Raw genomic sequence first — 14,334 nt, 5'->3', positions numbered from 1 at the left:
TCGATCAAAGATCAGCCTCTACTAATCATGATACGCGTTTTTATAAGCATTATGTGTTTTTGCTCTGATTATTAGACTAGGTTTACTATGTGATGCGCACAAGCAAGTATAGACTAGTTTGCTCAATTTGGAAGAATTCAACTCATGTTTGTTTGCGAAAATGGTTTGAATTTGCCACCTCAAAGTGGGCTTAAAGATGCAAATTTCCCACCAAACATAGTGGGCTTAAAACATGATTTGCCACTCAACAAAGTGGGCTTAAAACTTACATTTGTTGAATCGTTCCAATTCAAGCAACAAGTCTTCATCCACAGGTATTCATGCAGTTTATCATTTAAGCACATAGCCTCATGGCAGTCAACGTGGTTGTACGGGAGCCAAATATCCAACGTTATCCATACTCCTCGTGTCCATGCTGCTTTTTCCTCTGATTGACCTGAGAACACAACAAAGGTGAGCTACCCGGCGGTGCGTTGCTGGAAAACCCCTCCGATGGTCAAGTCAGCACACACTTAGAGAGAGAGAGAGAGAAGAGAGGGGAGACAATGTGTTAGTTTTTCTCTCACTAGAGGATGTTCCATACCTTAGTATGGGGGCGCAGTCACGTTTATATACCTTCTGTGCGTGCCTCTGCGTTCATTCGCCTTTTGACGCGTGGACTTGTTCTCCTATCCCACTTTCCCACGTGTCAGCGTAAATGCAGCTAAACACCACCTAACCAAACCGCCAACCGGCGTTGGTGTAAACGGACAGCTCAGCGCCGCCCCCTCTTCCTACGACCACATTACTTCTGAGACATGCAATGCTCTAAACTGAGCTCTGTTATGATTGAGCTCAGCCACCCTCCGTTATGACCGAGCTCCATTATGACATGTATTACTTCCACTGCGGCTCAGCCGCCCTCCGCTATGACCGAGCACCTGCTCGGTTGAATTGGTTTGCGAAGGATCTAACCCACCTAACTCAGCGAGCAAATAAAGTGAACTGGGCCCGTAATCCAAAATTACCCCGGCTAAATCGAACCTGGGCCTTGATCGAGCGTGCTATCACTGGATTAGCCCAACCTAGCTCGGTCCAAACTTGCCTGGCCCAATTTTCCCGGTCACTTCCACGCCCTAAAACTAGATTATGAAATCTCCCTCTCAATTGCCCCTTAATTCCGTTCGCACTAGCGTGACCGAAATTACATCCTCCGACCGGGGTCACTCATCTGCTTGGCCTCTCACCGCAAGCCATTCACCGCACTAAGTCCCACGCTTGGTCTTCTGACTTGCTCGATCGACGCCTCGACATACCAGCCTGTCCTTTCAATATTGACGCCGCTGTCATTACAGATGCTTGTCGTCCATTCATTGGCCTCGAGCAGCCAACCCAGCCGCCTCACGCTGTCTCTTTACATTCAAACTTTGGCACCTCTCTTCCCCTCTAATATTCGTCGTTCTTCCCTTCATATCCCTTCCTCTTCTGTTCACCTTCAGCTCTCAAGCAACCTTGCGAACCAGAGCTCTCACATCTTGCTCATTCTACAGAGATTGGAGCATCCCCGCAAGCCCATTCCTCACATTCGCCGTCGTTGAGGGCCCTGTCCCACTGCTTCGAGCCACCGTCCGTGCCCTAACTTGTAAGTCCTTAACCCTCCACTGCTCTTCATCTGTTATTCATGTTTTTATTGTATACTTGGGCCTGTGCCTGTCATAGTTGAGTCTAGGGCATGATGACAGTAGGTTTTAGGACTTCGAATGAAGTTAGCCTAGGTGTGACCATCAAAAACCATTTTTGCCCCATTCTCTCTCAACTGTTCATTATCTTCTATGATGAACACACGAGGATCTGGGACTAACAGGGCTATATATCTTCGTTTGATCCAAAATCATAAGTGGATTGAGCTAGTTCTAAGTTTGTAGGACTTAGGCGAAAACCGGGTTAAGAAAGCTTTGGGACACTTGACTGGGCTAATATATGGTTCGCTTCGAGTGACTGAGCTGTTGAACTAACCCAACAAGACTGAGGTGCTGTTGCGCCCAAAGTGACTAGGATGAATTCAAGCTTGTTTGCGTGACCGCGCTATCACTTACACTTGGCTTTTAACTACAGAGTCCTAGGGGACCATACATCAACACAAGGGCTCTCAAAGACTGAGCAGCCTCCGTGCAAAATTTAATCAAACCAACACTGCCAAGCTGAACAAGACGGTCATTCATGGGGCACTACTGTTTCCTTGTAGACACACTGAGTGCCCTCACCGTGCTCCGCGAGGAGTACGGCGTCCCCGCCGACGTACACTTGGAGCTCGATGAAGAGGGCATAAATACGTGGGGCAGATTAGAATCTTGCCCCTCCACCGTACTGAGCATGATCGAGGGTGGGTTGTGCGTCTCGGTACGGCCCCTCATGTGCTAATTCTTGAGAAGAACCGGGCTAGCACCCACCTAAGTATCTACCAACACCTTTCGAATTATAAACGGCGTGGCTGAGCTGAACTATCGGCTCGGTTTAAACTTGGGCCTAGCCGAGATCTTGCATCAATACACGCTCAGTCGAATAAAAGACGGCTTCAACTATTATCTAAAAATAAGACCGGGTAGGGAAAGGTTAGTGACTGGCAGGTCGGACAAAGACATGAACGACGACGACTTTTTCTGGGTGACTGGTAACTATGAAACGACTGATGTGCTCGGTTGGTACATCAGTAAGAACTTCGATTCATCTTGTAAGCTTATCTTCCCAACTGATCTCTTTTACAAAAATTATTCGCACCGAGCTAATTATTTTTCTTTTTTCTTTTTTTGCAGCTATTGAAGAACTGCAAGCAAACTACCAGTATCCCAACGAGGAAGTGATTAGGGCCGTGCTGAGATACCAGCACCGAGACAGAGACGATCTCCTCGGCTACGTCCCTCATACCGCTATTTAGCACCGCGTAGGAGTAAGGTCACAGACTTCCTCTGGGCTTCATCTCCCCCACCTGCCCTAAGTCTACCAGACAAGCCCCTCATACGGCTGATCGAGGGAGAAGAAATGGTGAAAAGGAGCAGGATCAAGAACCTGATTACAACTACTTCTGCCGAGATACCGAGCATGCCACCTCCTACCCTCTTCATCGGCCAGAGCTTGAGGACCGTGATTGCTCTGGCTTCCACGGCCGCCCCCCCGACCCCTCAGCCGAGCTTGTGGCCGAACTAAGCAATGAACAAGAAACGCAGGAAGCTGAGCCAGCTGCACCGTGGAGGTGAGAGCTCAAACACCGGGGCAAAGAGATCTCGGCCACCACGTCTATCAAGGGGGACAAGGAGCACCTCTTTGCCTTCGATTTATCGAACGCATTGCTACAACCGAGCGACGTGACCAGGAGCGAACATGTTCCTGACACTCGGCTCGTGAAATCCGTGGTCAAGTCCATGACCAGGGTACGTTTCAAAATCTTACCAAGTCTTTGCTCGATTAGTCTTCTTATTTCGGCTAACACCTTTCTTGTTACAGGCTATCCAGAAACAACACATGGTCATGGACCGCATTATGAGCCTGCGCCACAAAGTTACCGAACTAAACAGTGCCAGTAAAAATGTAGCCACTGAGCTTGGCCGGGCTACGGCTTCACTTGAAATGGCCAACACTGACAACGCCAGACTTCTTGGCCAGCTCGGTAGGGCCGAACAAGAGAGGGACAAACTGAAGGCCCAACTTGAAGCCGAAAGACAAATGAAGCAGGCCGCCATGGATGAGGCTAATAATCTCTGTTTCAAGGAGGCTAAAGACAATTATACCAAGCAAGTCGAAGCCACCAAGGACATCTATTTCAAGTCCGGTTGGAAGGCTACCTATGAAAAACTCGGCCAAGGATCTGAGACCGAGGAGTTCGCTTCTCCTCCCCCCGCCTTCCTGCTGGTCTATCTGATTCCTTATGCCAACGAAGTCTTCAACTCTTTGCAAGAAGAGGCGAAAGAAAAGGCCGAGGATGAGGGCGGCTAGAAGGAGCCCGAGAAGGAAAAGGCTGCAGTTGTGGACCTAGAAGCCGCGACATAAGGGGCCGGGGATGATTTTGCCGACCTCTCCCCATTAGCGTAGTTTAGTCTTGTCTTTTTTTTTTATTTGAATTTTTGTAACCGGGCTACAAGCCCCACCTTATGTACTAAATTTCTCAATCAATGAAAAGTTCGCATTTCACTTATATTCTTGTAATGTCTGCAGTTGTTCATCTTGTAACCGCACTATTCTTGCCCAGCGTGTTATAGACTGATTGAACCGAGAAAATTATCTCGGTCTTGAAAGACTAAAACAAAATTATCTTGGCACTTTGTTGACAAAGTCATCAATGCATCTAGCCAGAATAAACATCTCGGTTAAAATCCTAGAGTTGAACAAATCATCAACCCTTTCAGCCGGGTAAAACATCTCGGCTAATATCCTAAAGTTGAACAAATCATCAACTCTATTAGCCGAGGTAAAGCATTTCAGCAAAAATACTAGAGTTGTGCAAATCACCAACTCTTCTTGCCGGGACAAAACATCTTGGCAAAAATACTAGAGCAAGTCATCAACTCTTGTAGCCGAGATAAAACATCTCGGCAAAACTACTAGAGTTGAACCAATCATCAACTCTTCTAGCCGGGATAAAACATCTTGACAATAACACTAGAGTTGAGCAAATCGCTAACTCTTCTCGCTGGCATGAAACATCTCGGCAAAAATACTAGTGTTGAACAAATCATCAACTCTTCTAGCCGGGATAAAACATCTCGGCTGTGAAGGCGGTTGCCCCTGGTGCGCTACATTTCCTCAATTACAATATATTTTCTATGTAAAATAATTCGTTTCTATTACATATTGCAATCATGAATTCACATAACGACTGAGATGATTACATTAGTAAATGGAGGTGAAAACTTGCCCCTTTACAAAAAATTACATTCGAGAGATAGAGACTAAAAATAGTACAACTTAAGATTGGCTGCTTTCCTTCGCCTGGCACCAGTGTGTTGCCCATCACCTTTCTTAAAACCCAGTCCCTGACTTTAAACGGTGTGGGGTGCACTGCTTTGTTGTATTTTCTAGACAATTCCTGTTGATATGCGACCACGTGGATTAACGCCTTTTCTCATCGTTCGTCAGCGAGGTCCAAATCTAGGGCAATGGTATCAGCGTTCAATTCAGGCTCAAAATTTTAGCTGTGGATGGTGGGCATGCCAATTTTCAATAGGATGACTGCTCCATGCCACATGCCAAGGCAAAAGGTGTCTCCCCGGTCGAGCGTCTCAGAGTTGTCCGATATGCCCAGAGGACACTAAGAAGTTCCTCGGCCCACTTGCCTTTGGCTTTCTCCAGCCTTTTCTTCGATCCATCTAGAATGGTCTTGTTCGATGCTTTAGCTTGGCCGTTGGACTGAGGGTAGGCCGGGGTGGAATTGTAGAATTCTATCTTTAATTTCTCACAAAATCCTCTGAACAACTATCCATCAAATTCGGTGTCATTATCAGAAATCAAAGCCTTGGGGACACCAAACCACGTTACCACATTCTGCCAAACAAACTTCTTCACATCCTTTTCTTTGATTGTCGCCAAGGGCTCGACTTCAACCCATTTGGTGAAGTAGTCTATCGCCGCTATGAAAAACTTGTGGTTGCCTGACGCGGTTGGGAGCAGTTTAACTATGTCAAGGCCCCATATTGCGAAAGGCCAGGGACTTGTGAGAGGAAGGAGTTCTCTAGCCGGCTGATGGATTTGGTGGGCGAACTTCTGGCACTTCTCGCATTTTCTCACATATTTCTACGCATCTGCCTGCATGCATGGCCACCAGTATCCTTGCGAAATAGCGCTGTAAGCTAAAGATCTTTCGCCAACGTGGCTCCCACACATGCCTTCATGGATCTCGTAAAGGAAAGCTTCCACGTGGTTTGGATGAACACACTTGAGGTATGGACCGGTGAACGACTTCTTATACAAAGCGCCAGAAAGAGAGAGCCAAAACCGCTCAGACTTCACTCGGACCTTGTGTGTTTCCTTTTTTCGGTCGATAGGGTTCGTTCTTTAAGGAAAAGGATGATGGGGTCCATCCAAGAAGGACCAAGCTCGGTGAAAAATACTTCTGTCTACTCCGAGTCCTCAATGTTGGGTCTTGAGAGGAACTCAATTAGGAAAGGGCTGGGAGTTGATCTGTTGATCATGGAAGCTAGGCCGGCCAACGCATCTGCTTGATCGTTATCTTCACGGCCAATTTGTTGGATTCTTATTGCTTGGAATTTCTTGATGTGTTCTCTCACTAAGGCTTAGTATTTGGCCATTTTGCCATCTTTGGCTTCGTACTCTCCAGACACTTGGTTTACAATGAGTTGGAAGTCGCTGTAGACCATTAGCTCGGATGCATGCAATTGGAGCGCACTTTTAAGTTCGGTTAGCAGTGCTTTGTACTCAGCCTCGTTGTTTGATGCTGGGAACCCGAGCGTGATAGAGTGTTCGATGGTTAGTTCGTCTGGCGAGATCAAAACTACGCCTAGTCTGGCGCCATGCCGGTTTGAGGCGCCATCTACAAAAAGTTTCCACATTTCGCCAATGAAAAGTTTCCAGCATTATGAGGGATCTTGGGATGCTTGAAGGTTGAGGTGATCACGGTTGCTCGGCTGCTCAGCTATCTTAGCAACAAGCTCGTTGCTAATGATTACAATAGACGTGTCTTCATCCCCCCTCAGCGATGTGGCGTTAGATCCAACAGGTTGACCTGTTATTCCCAAATCCAACGTCGCATTGCCGGGCTGAAGTACACCTCCAATTGATGGATTTGTGGACGGGCGCACAAGTTTCGCGTCGCCAACTTGACTCTGTTGTTCAATTTCCGTTGCGCTTACCCCCTTCACCCCCGCTGCGTCGGTAAGATCGACCGGGCATACCGAGTGAATTCTAGGCGAGAATTCGACAACAAAGTCGGCCAATGCTTGGGCTTTGATGGTGGTTCGGGGTTAAAACTTGAAGTCAAATTGCCCCAATTCGACTGCACACTTCAGAATTTGGCCGGCGAAATCCGCCCGCTCAAATAAGGCTTCAGAAGGAATTCGGTCAACACCACGATTGCGTGACCATGAAAGTAGTGCGCCAATTTCCTAGAGGCCATCAATAGTGCCAAAACAAATTTTCCAGTGGCAAGTACCTCGACTTTGCTGGTAGCAAGGTTTTACTCACGTTGAAGATTGGGAGATGTTGGATACCTTCTGCTCGAATGAGCATCGCACTAACTTCATGTTGAGAAACAGCTAGATAAAGGTAGAGTTCTTCGCCATGCTTGGGTGTGATGAAGAGTGGAGCGGAAGACAAATATGTCTTTAGCTCGGCCAAGGCCCTGTCACATTCTTCATCCCATGAAAACTTGGACTTCAAGGCTTAAAAGAAAGGGTAGCAATGATCTGATGACTGGCTTATGAATCGGTTAAGCGCTGCTGCCATACCGGCAAGATGTTGTACGTCCTTTGCCGAGTTGGGCTGCTTCAATTCTTGTATGGCTCTGATTTGTGAGGGGTCCGTTTCGATGCCTTGGTTGGTGACTAGAAAGCCCAGGAATTTCCCTGACCCACGCCGAAGACATACTTTGACGCATTCAGGCGTAGCTTGTGTTGTTTAAGAATGGCGAACATCTCGACCAGGTTGGACAAGTGGTCGGCTTGATGTTTGCTTTTGACCACCATGTCGTCGATGTAAGCCTCCATCGTGCGGCCGAGTAAAGGGGAAAACATCTTGGACACCATCCTCTGGAAAGTCGGCCCGGCATTTTTCAAACCAAAAGGCATGACTCTATAGCAGAACAATCCCCTCAGCATCGTGAAAGAGGTTATCTCGTGGTCGGGTTTATGCATGGTGATCTGGTGATAACCACGATAGACATCTAAGAAACTGAGTCGGTTGTGATCGGTTGTAAGATCCACTAGCTGGTCGATTCTAGTTGACCGTCTTGTAATCAACGCAAAGTCGCAATTTTCCATTCTTCTTGGGTACCATGACCGTGTTTGAAACCCACCGAGGATAGTGCACTTCCTGGATTGCCCTGGCTTCTAACAGGTTTTTGACTTCCTCCGCCACTACTTCGGTGTGATAAAGGACTGATCTCCTCGTTCTTTGAATGACAGGCCGTGCGTCCAAGAAGACATTGAGTTGGTGGCAAACAAAGCTTGGATCGATGCCAGGCATGTCATAGGGTGTCCATGTAAATACTTCGATATTCGCCACCAAGAACTCCACCATCTCCGTTCGTTCTTGGGCGGTCAGGCTGGATCCCAGCAAAAAGAACTTGTTAGGATTCTCTGTGCCGATCTGCACCTCCACCAAATCTTCAACAGCCTTTTTCTTGGCCCTAGTGCCCACATCATCCAGGACACTCTGATCTTCCGGGCCTCCGTTCATTTGTACGATGCCTTTGGCTGCTTGGCTTCCATTCACTGCCACGAAACACTGTTTTTCCATGACTTGATCACTCTAAATCTCCTCAACTTCCCCTATAGTTGAGGGGGACCACATAACCTAGTGGCAGATTGACGCCACCGCCTGCATGGCGTGAAGCCACCCCTTACCTAGGATCAGATTGTATGTGGACGGCACCTTCAACACCCAGAACTCCACCTGCTTGACCATAGATCTGGCTTTGACCAGTAGGATTATCTTTCCCATTGGCCACTCCGGTTGTGAGTTAAAACCAACCAGTGGCAAAGTTGTCGGAGCCAAATCTGTATCTCTGAGTTTGAGCTGCTTGAAGGCATCGTAGTACATGATCTCGACCGAACTGCCTTGATCGATCAAAATGCTCTTAACATCAAAGTCCCTAACGCAACGGGTGACCAATAGAGTGTCATTGTGCGGTGTTTGAATGCGCTCAAGATCCCTGCTTGAGAAGCTGAGCACATTTTTCTCCTCAGTCTTGCCTCTTTTGATCATGGGTTGGGCTGATAGAACTTCCCTCATATGTTCTGCTTTTTTGATCATCCCTCGGAGCTCACATACCTGCGCCGGCTCAACTATACCGTGGATCACATTGACCACTCCTTGGGGGGGTGCTTCTAGTGCGTCTAAACCACTTGGCTCAGCCAGTGCATGGTGCACGGCCCTGATGCCCCTGTTGTCACGACCCAAACCCGCCCCTATAGGTTTAGCATCGTAACCGGCCAGTAATCCTGGGATTACCGAAGGCCTCTGAGACATAATAACGTAATAATAGGGGCTAGCGGAAGTAAATAACAAAATTACAACATCCATTAAGCTGTGCAGACTTATATGAGACAGAAAAATTTGAAACTTTTTATATACATATTTACACGTCATTCTTACATCATCATATATATGCAGAGTAGACAAAAAAAGGACTTACCCCTATTTAAAAAATAAACAAAGACTTGTTTAACCAAACAAGAAGCAAAACTTGTACTTGTGTACTTAGCCATAACCACTAGACATATCTGGAACCTCCACGGGAGGCACATAGGTTGGCTGAAAAAACAAAGTCCAGGCAGAAGCTCTAGGCCTGGTCACGCGGTTGATCACCTACATACATAAATAATATAGTGAGCTGGAGCCCAGTGAATAATAACAGAGTAAAGACTTAACTGAATAATGTCTATATAGAAATAGAGTCTTGTACATAGAATAGATTCATATTCGTATTCTTATTCAATTCATATATAGAAATTAGAGTTCATGCTTAATCTTACATAGTACATTTGTTAGCGTTACAAATCACATACAAAGCATCAAACGTCGTATTTGTCAGTTCCATAAGAGACCTCCAACCGAGTATATAGAATACTTGTCAGTTCCATAAAGGAACCTCCAGCCGAGTGTAGAATACTTGTCAGTTCCATAAAGGAACCTCCAGACTGGGAACTTGTAACATACTTGAATCATAGCATAATATCACTTGTAACATACTTGAATCATATCATAATGTCATTCGTAACATACTTGAATCATAGCATAAAGTCACAAATACTTGTCAGAGTTGGACAATCATTCATAGAATAAAACATAGCATCTTATTGAACAGATCTTACTTCATAGGCAGAAAGTATCTTATCTTGAACTTAGCTTTACCAAGTTATTACTCACAGTGTTCTGGTGCTTGGTTCGTCCCTGCGCTTGACCCTACATAATTCATAACATATTGGGTCATATTACAATCCATTATGTTCTTTAACTTGTTTAACATTCTTAGGCTCCTTTCATGTTCTTTAATTCATTTACAATGTTTAATGCATGCCTAAGAGTGCTTTGAAATGAAAGAGAACGGAAAATGAAGCATAAAACATCTTTTCAAAATTCTGAAACAAGGCCCTCCGCACGAGCGTAGCTTCGGCCGCTCGAGCGGACCCCTTTGGTTTGCAAAAGTACTGGTTGCTTGCAAATTACGCTCGAGCGAGACTTTTGACGCTTGAGCGAGGAGTCTAGTAAAACAGGGTGCGCTCGAGCGGGACTCTACGCGCTCGAGCGGATAGGTCGAATTCTGGGTTTTTCCAGATTATGTTTGAGCTTCAAACTTGGTTCCAACCAATGTAATCAATATCATAAGACATATATATAACTTTCAACATGAATATAAGGGCCAATTGTACAAGATTTGAATCTCAAATTTATATAATTCCATCTCATAAACTCGAATCATATCAAACTCACTTCATAACTTCAAAGCCCATGCAAATTAATTTTCAACTTAAATATAGGCTTGATTTTCAACTTAATTAGTACAATTCATTATCAACTTCATGAAATTCAACATTATCATGCTTGCATATGCCAAATAGCCTTCAATTCGTTATAAAATGCATGTTTGTACTCAAATATGCAAACTCTTAATTAATCAAGAAAATATGATCAATTTTAAGTCATTTACATCAAAACTTCTTTAATTTATAAATTAAGCCCATTGTTTATAAACCCATAAATTTCCAAAGCTTAATTCTTATTTCATCAAAACATGAAATTCATTATTAGAAATCTATGATGCATGTACAACTAAAATATTAAAACTTGTAGAACTTGTCCATGCATGTAGAAATTAGACTCAATTAATGCATGATATTCCAAAATCAAACCCGAAGTAATTAATTTCTTATTTAACTTCATAAACTTGATCTTAGCTCTAATTCTTCATTTTCTTGTCAATTCTCCTAGCCAACATTGCATATATTTAATTCCAATAAAACTAACTAATTTAATATATTCAATAACAAGTTTAAATTAAATAAAACTCTTAAATTACATTACATGCATGGATTAGAGATTAAAATCAAACCAATTTCCTTTCATAATTTTGAATCTAATTCAATTTCTTCTTCATTTTACTAATTCCTCTTAAATCATGAAATTGAAATTATAAACTCTTTTAAAGAAGTAATTGCATATATGAAATTAGGATCAAAACTACTGATTTTATATTTTTCCCAAGCAAATCATAATTTAATTCTTGAATTACTCTAATTTAGATTTTTATTAATTTTCTTCATATCTAACCCAAATTTAAACTTATCAATCTTTTACACATGAATTAAATCTAAAATCTTGAAATTCTAACATGCATACAGGGATGAGTTTCAATTTATGAAGAATAATAGAAATCAAACTCTAACTAATTAATTTCCAAATATACTTCCATAATCTTAAAACATAATTTAAAATTTCTTCAGCTTCTTGCTAATTCCTATTAATTACATGATTTTGAGTCCAAACTCACCTTTAATTTCAAGGGTAATATAAATATTCTACAAGAAATCAAGCATGATTTCATACCTTAAACTTTATTTCCAGCATGTTTGGTAAATTTTCCTTTCTTTTCCCTCGTTCTTCCTTCAAAATTTGGACTCCTTGTTGAATTTCCAGCACCTTTCTCTCTCTCGGATCCTTCTCCCTTTCTTTAGAATGTTTTTTTTTTTTTTTTTTTTTGAGCTTAAAGTTCTAGCACAAAACAAAACTAAAGCTTCTACTCTCTCTCTCTCCTCATGTATATAAGCCTGTCAACAATCTCAGATTTTTATTCTAGAAACCTCTCCAACATACCAATGTGCTAATTAGTTGAATAGGATCAATTAGCATTCTAATTATATATTAGCTTAATTAAATATCACTTAGTCTAATTATAATTAACACTTGGATAGCATGCAATTAATTAATCCTAACTAATCACAAATCCCACATATTTAGTTAGCCGAATTAATCTTTGGTTAAGGCCCAATTAATTATATTTAATTTTACCAATCTGAAACAGATTTTTAGTCGGACTCCCAAAAGGCTCCAAATATTAAATTAAACTTATTATCATTATAAATTTTGATTTCTCAAACCATTTAGGTTTTCAATTTCTAATCCGACTTCAAATTTTCGTCAATAATTTACACATTCAAATTGGACACCCCATAAATAAATTTAATTCGTAATAATCACAATTCTCAATCTTCATAATTTAATTAACTTAATTAACCCCAATTCGGACCCAATTTAATTGAATCTCAATTTTACTAAATTGAATCAAATATTTAATTAAACTCCCAAATGGATTCGTAATTAAAATTAAATTGACTCAACTTCTTAACTTCACTTCCTTAAGCCATTTGGACCCTTAATTTCTAATTCCAAAATAAGTCTTCAATAGAATCATATACGAGTCAAATTCCACAATTCTCATAAACCCAAAATTAAATTTGGATAGCGACTAATTAAAACTCTAAATCTCCTTAATTAACCAAATATAAAATATTATAGATGGCGGGGTCGTCACACCTGTCGATGTAATAGTCCAAGTGACCGGTTGCAAGTGTTGCTTCAGGGGCAGACAGTCCTCCGTTTGGTGCCCTTGCTCCCTATGGAATGTGCAGCGGTACTGCAGATTGAAGCCCTTCTGCGTATCGCCTAACTTAGCCGGAAACCAAACGTAAACCTCATCGTGGATTTCACTAAGTATGCAGTAGATTAGGATCTTGAAAACCGTGGTGATGCCCGTTCGAGCGTTCCACTTTCTGTTTGCATCTGCCGTGTCATCGCGGGGATAACTGCTCGGTTGTTGCAGTGACCTTTACCCCAGTTTCTACGATCTAGACGACGGTCTGATTTCCTTACGCAGTTACTTGGACGGTTTGTCTCCTGTCCGACCGTGTGGACTTTGCCAGCCGCCCTTTTGTCCATTGCCACCAGATTTGTCTTCGCGGGTGGCCCCGGTTGCATCATCCTCTACTCGGATGTGCTCGTTGATGCGCTGCATCAACAGCTCCATGGCAGTTGGTTGGTTCATCGGGAGCGAGTCCCGCAATCTATGTCCAACCAGGATATTGGGTGATTGCCAGGTTGGTCGGGCAATCAAGGATCTCGTTGAAAGTCTCCCAATATATGGCGTTGTATGCTTTGAGATAGTCTCCTAACTCCATCTTGACACTTAGGAGGTGGTCAACTTCCTTTGGCGTTTTGGTGTTGGTTTTGAATCGTGTCACGGATGCTTCCGCCAACTGCTGCCACCTTTCAATGCTTTCCTCCAGAAGCCTCTCAAATCATTTCAAGCGCAACTCGCCCAAACTCGACGGGAAAATAAGGCACATGAGAGCATCATTACGCCTATATTCAGCCATAACCTGCCAGAAGTGTCTTACGTGCATGTATGGATTAGTTTTTCCGTAATAGAGCATAAACTTGGGCTGGTGAAAGCCCGCTAGAAGCTGGACGGCGGCATTACGACCTCTTCACTGGCGCGACCTCCATAGGATAACCGCTGGAGCGCCGGCACCCTCTGAGCCTCTTGCCGGCGTGCTTGTTCTTCCAAGACGTGCCTTAAGTCCTCCGAACGAGCGGAGTAGGAATATCTCGACGTCGTCGGTGGACATGAGGGACGATAACTGCTATCTTGCGAGCATGACTTCTCCGCCGGCCAGTCAAAGTCTCCAACCCCATAGCTTTTGGTGATGGAGAGAGATGAGGTGTGTCGCTGGCTCTGGCTGCCTAAGCGGCGGGATTGGGTGCGCTCACTGTGGTCACCCACTCCAGCAACACCCTTCCCTTTGACTTACTGCTTGAGAGCTTCCATCTCCACTGCCATTCTCCGGATGACGGTGTCTTGGTCCCTCAACTTGTGCTCTAGGTGTTGAGCGTGCGACTCTCTTCGCCGCCGATGCCCGTCTGGACATTGCGAATGATCAATGCTTCTGGTGCACTTATCTATCGCATCTTTGGGGAGTCCTCCTGGTGAGGTCTCCAGGCCCACCATGCTCAGAACGGCGAAAAGTTTGTCTTTCCGCCGGACTGACTCTGGGGTAATACCGTCGATGGTGGACAATGGTACTTCGTCGTTGTTCGCCATGAAAGATGATCGGATGAGCTTGGAGGACCAGG

The 14,334-nt window shown here is 43.9% G+C and overlaps 1 protein-coding gene across 1 annotated transcript; it reads right to left on the bottom strand.

The window, feature by feature from the left end:
• Positions 1-8,499: 8,499 nt before the first annotated feature.
• LOC145819165 (uncharacterized) lies at positions 8,500-8,937 on the bottom strand. Its single transcript, XM_082913124.1, has one exon. The coding sequence runs from the start codon at positions 8,935-8,937 to the stop codon at positions 8,500-8,502; it is 438 nt and encodes a 145-aa protein (XP_082769250.1).
• Between the last annotated feature and the right edge of the window lie 5,397 nt (positions 8,938-14,334).

The sequence above is a fragment of the Camellia sinensis genome, chromosome 2 (genome assembly GCF_055761805.1).
Source record: "Camellia sinensis isolate YWXY chromosome 2, ASM5576180v1, whole genome shotgun sequence".
Taxonomy (NCBI): domain Eukaryota; kingdom Viridiplantae; phylum Streptophyta; class Magnoliopsida; order Ericales; family Theaceae; genus Camellia; species Camellia sinensis.
This window is presented reverse-complemented; position numbering and strand designations above follow the sequence as displayed.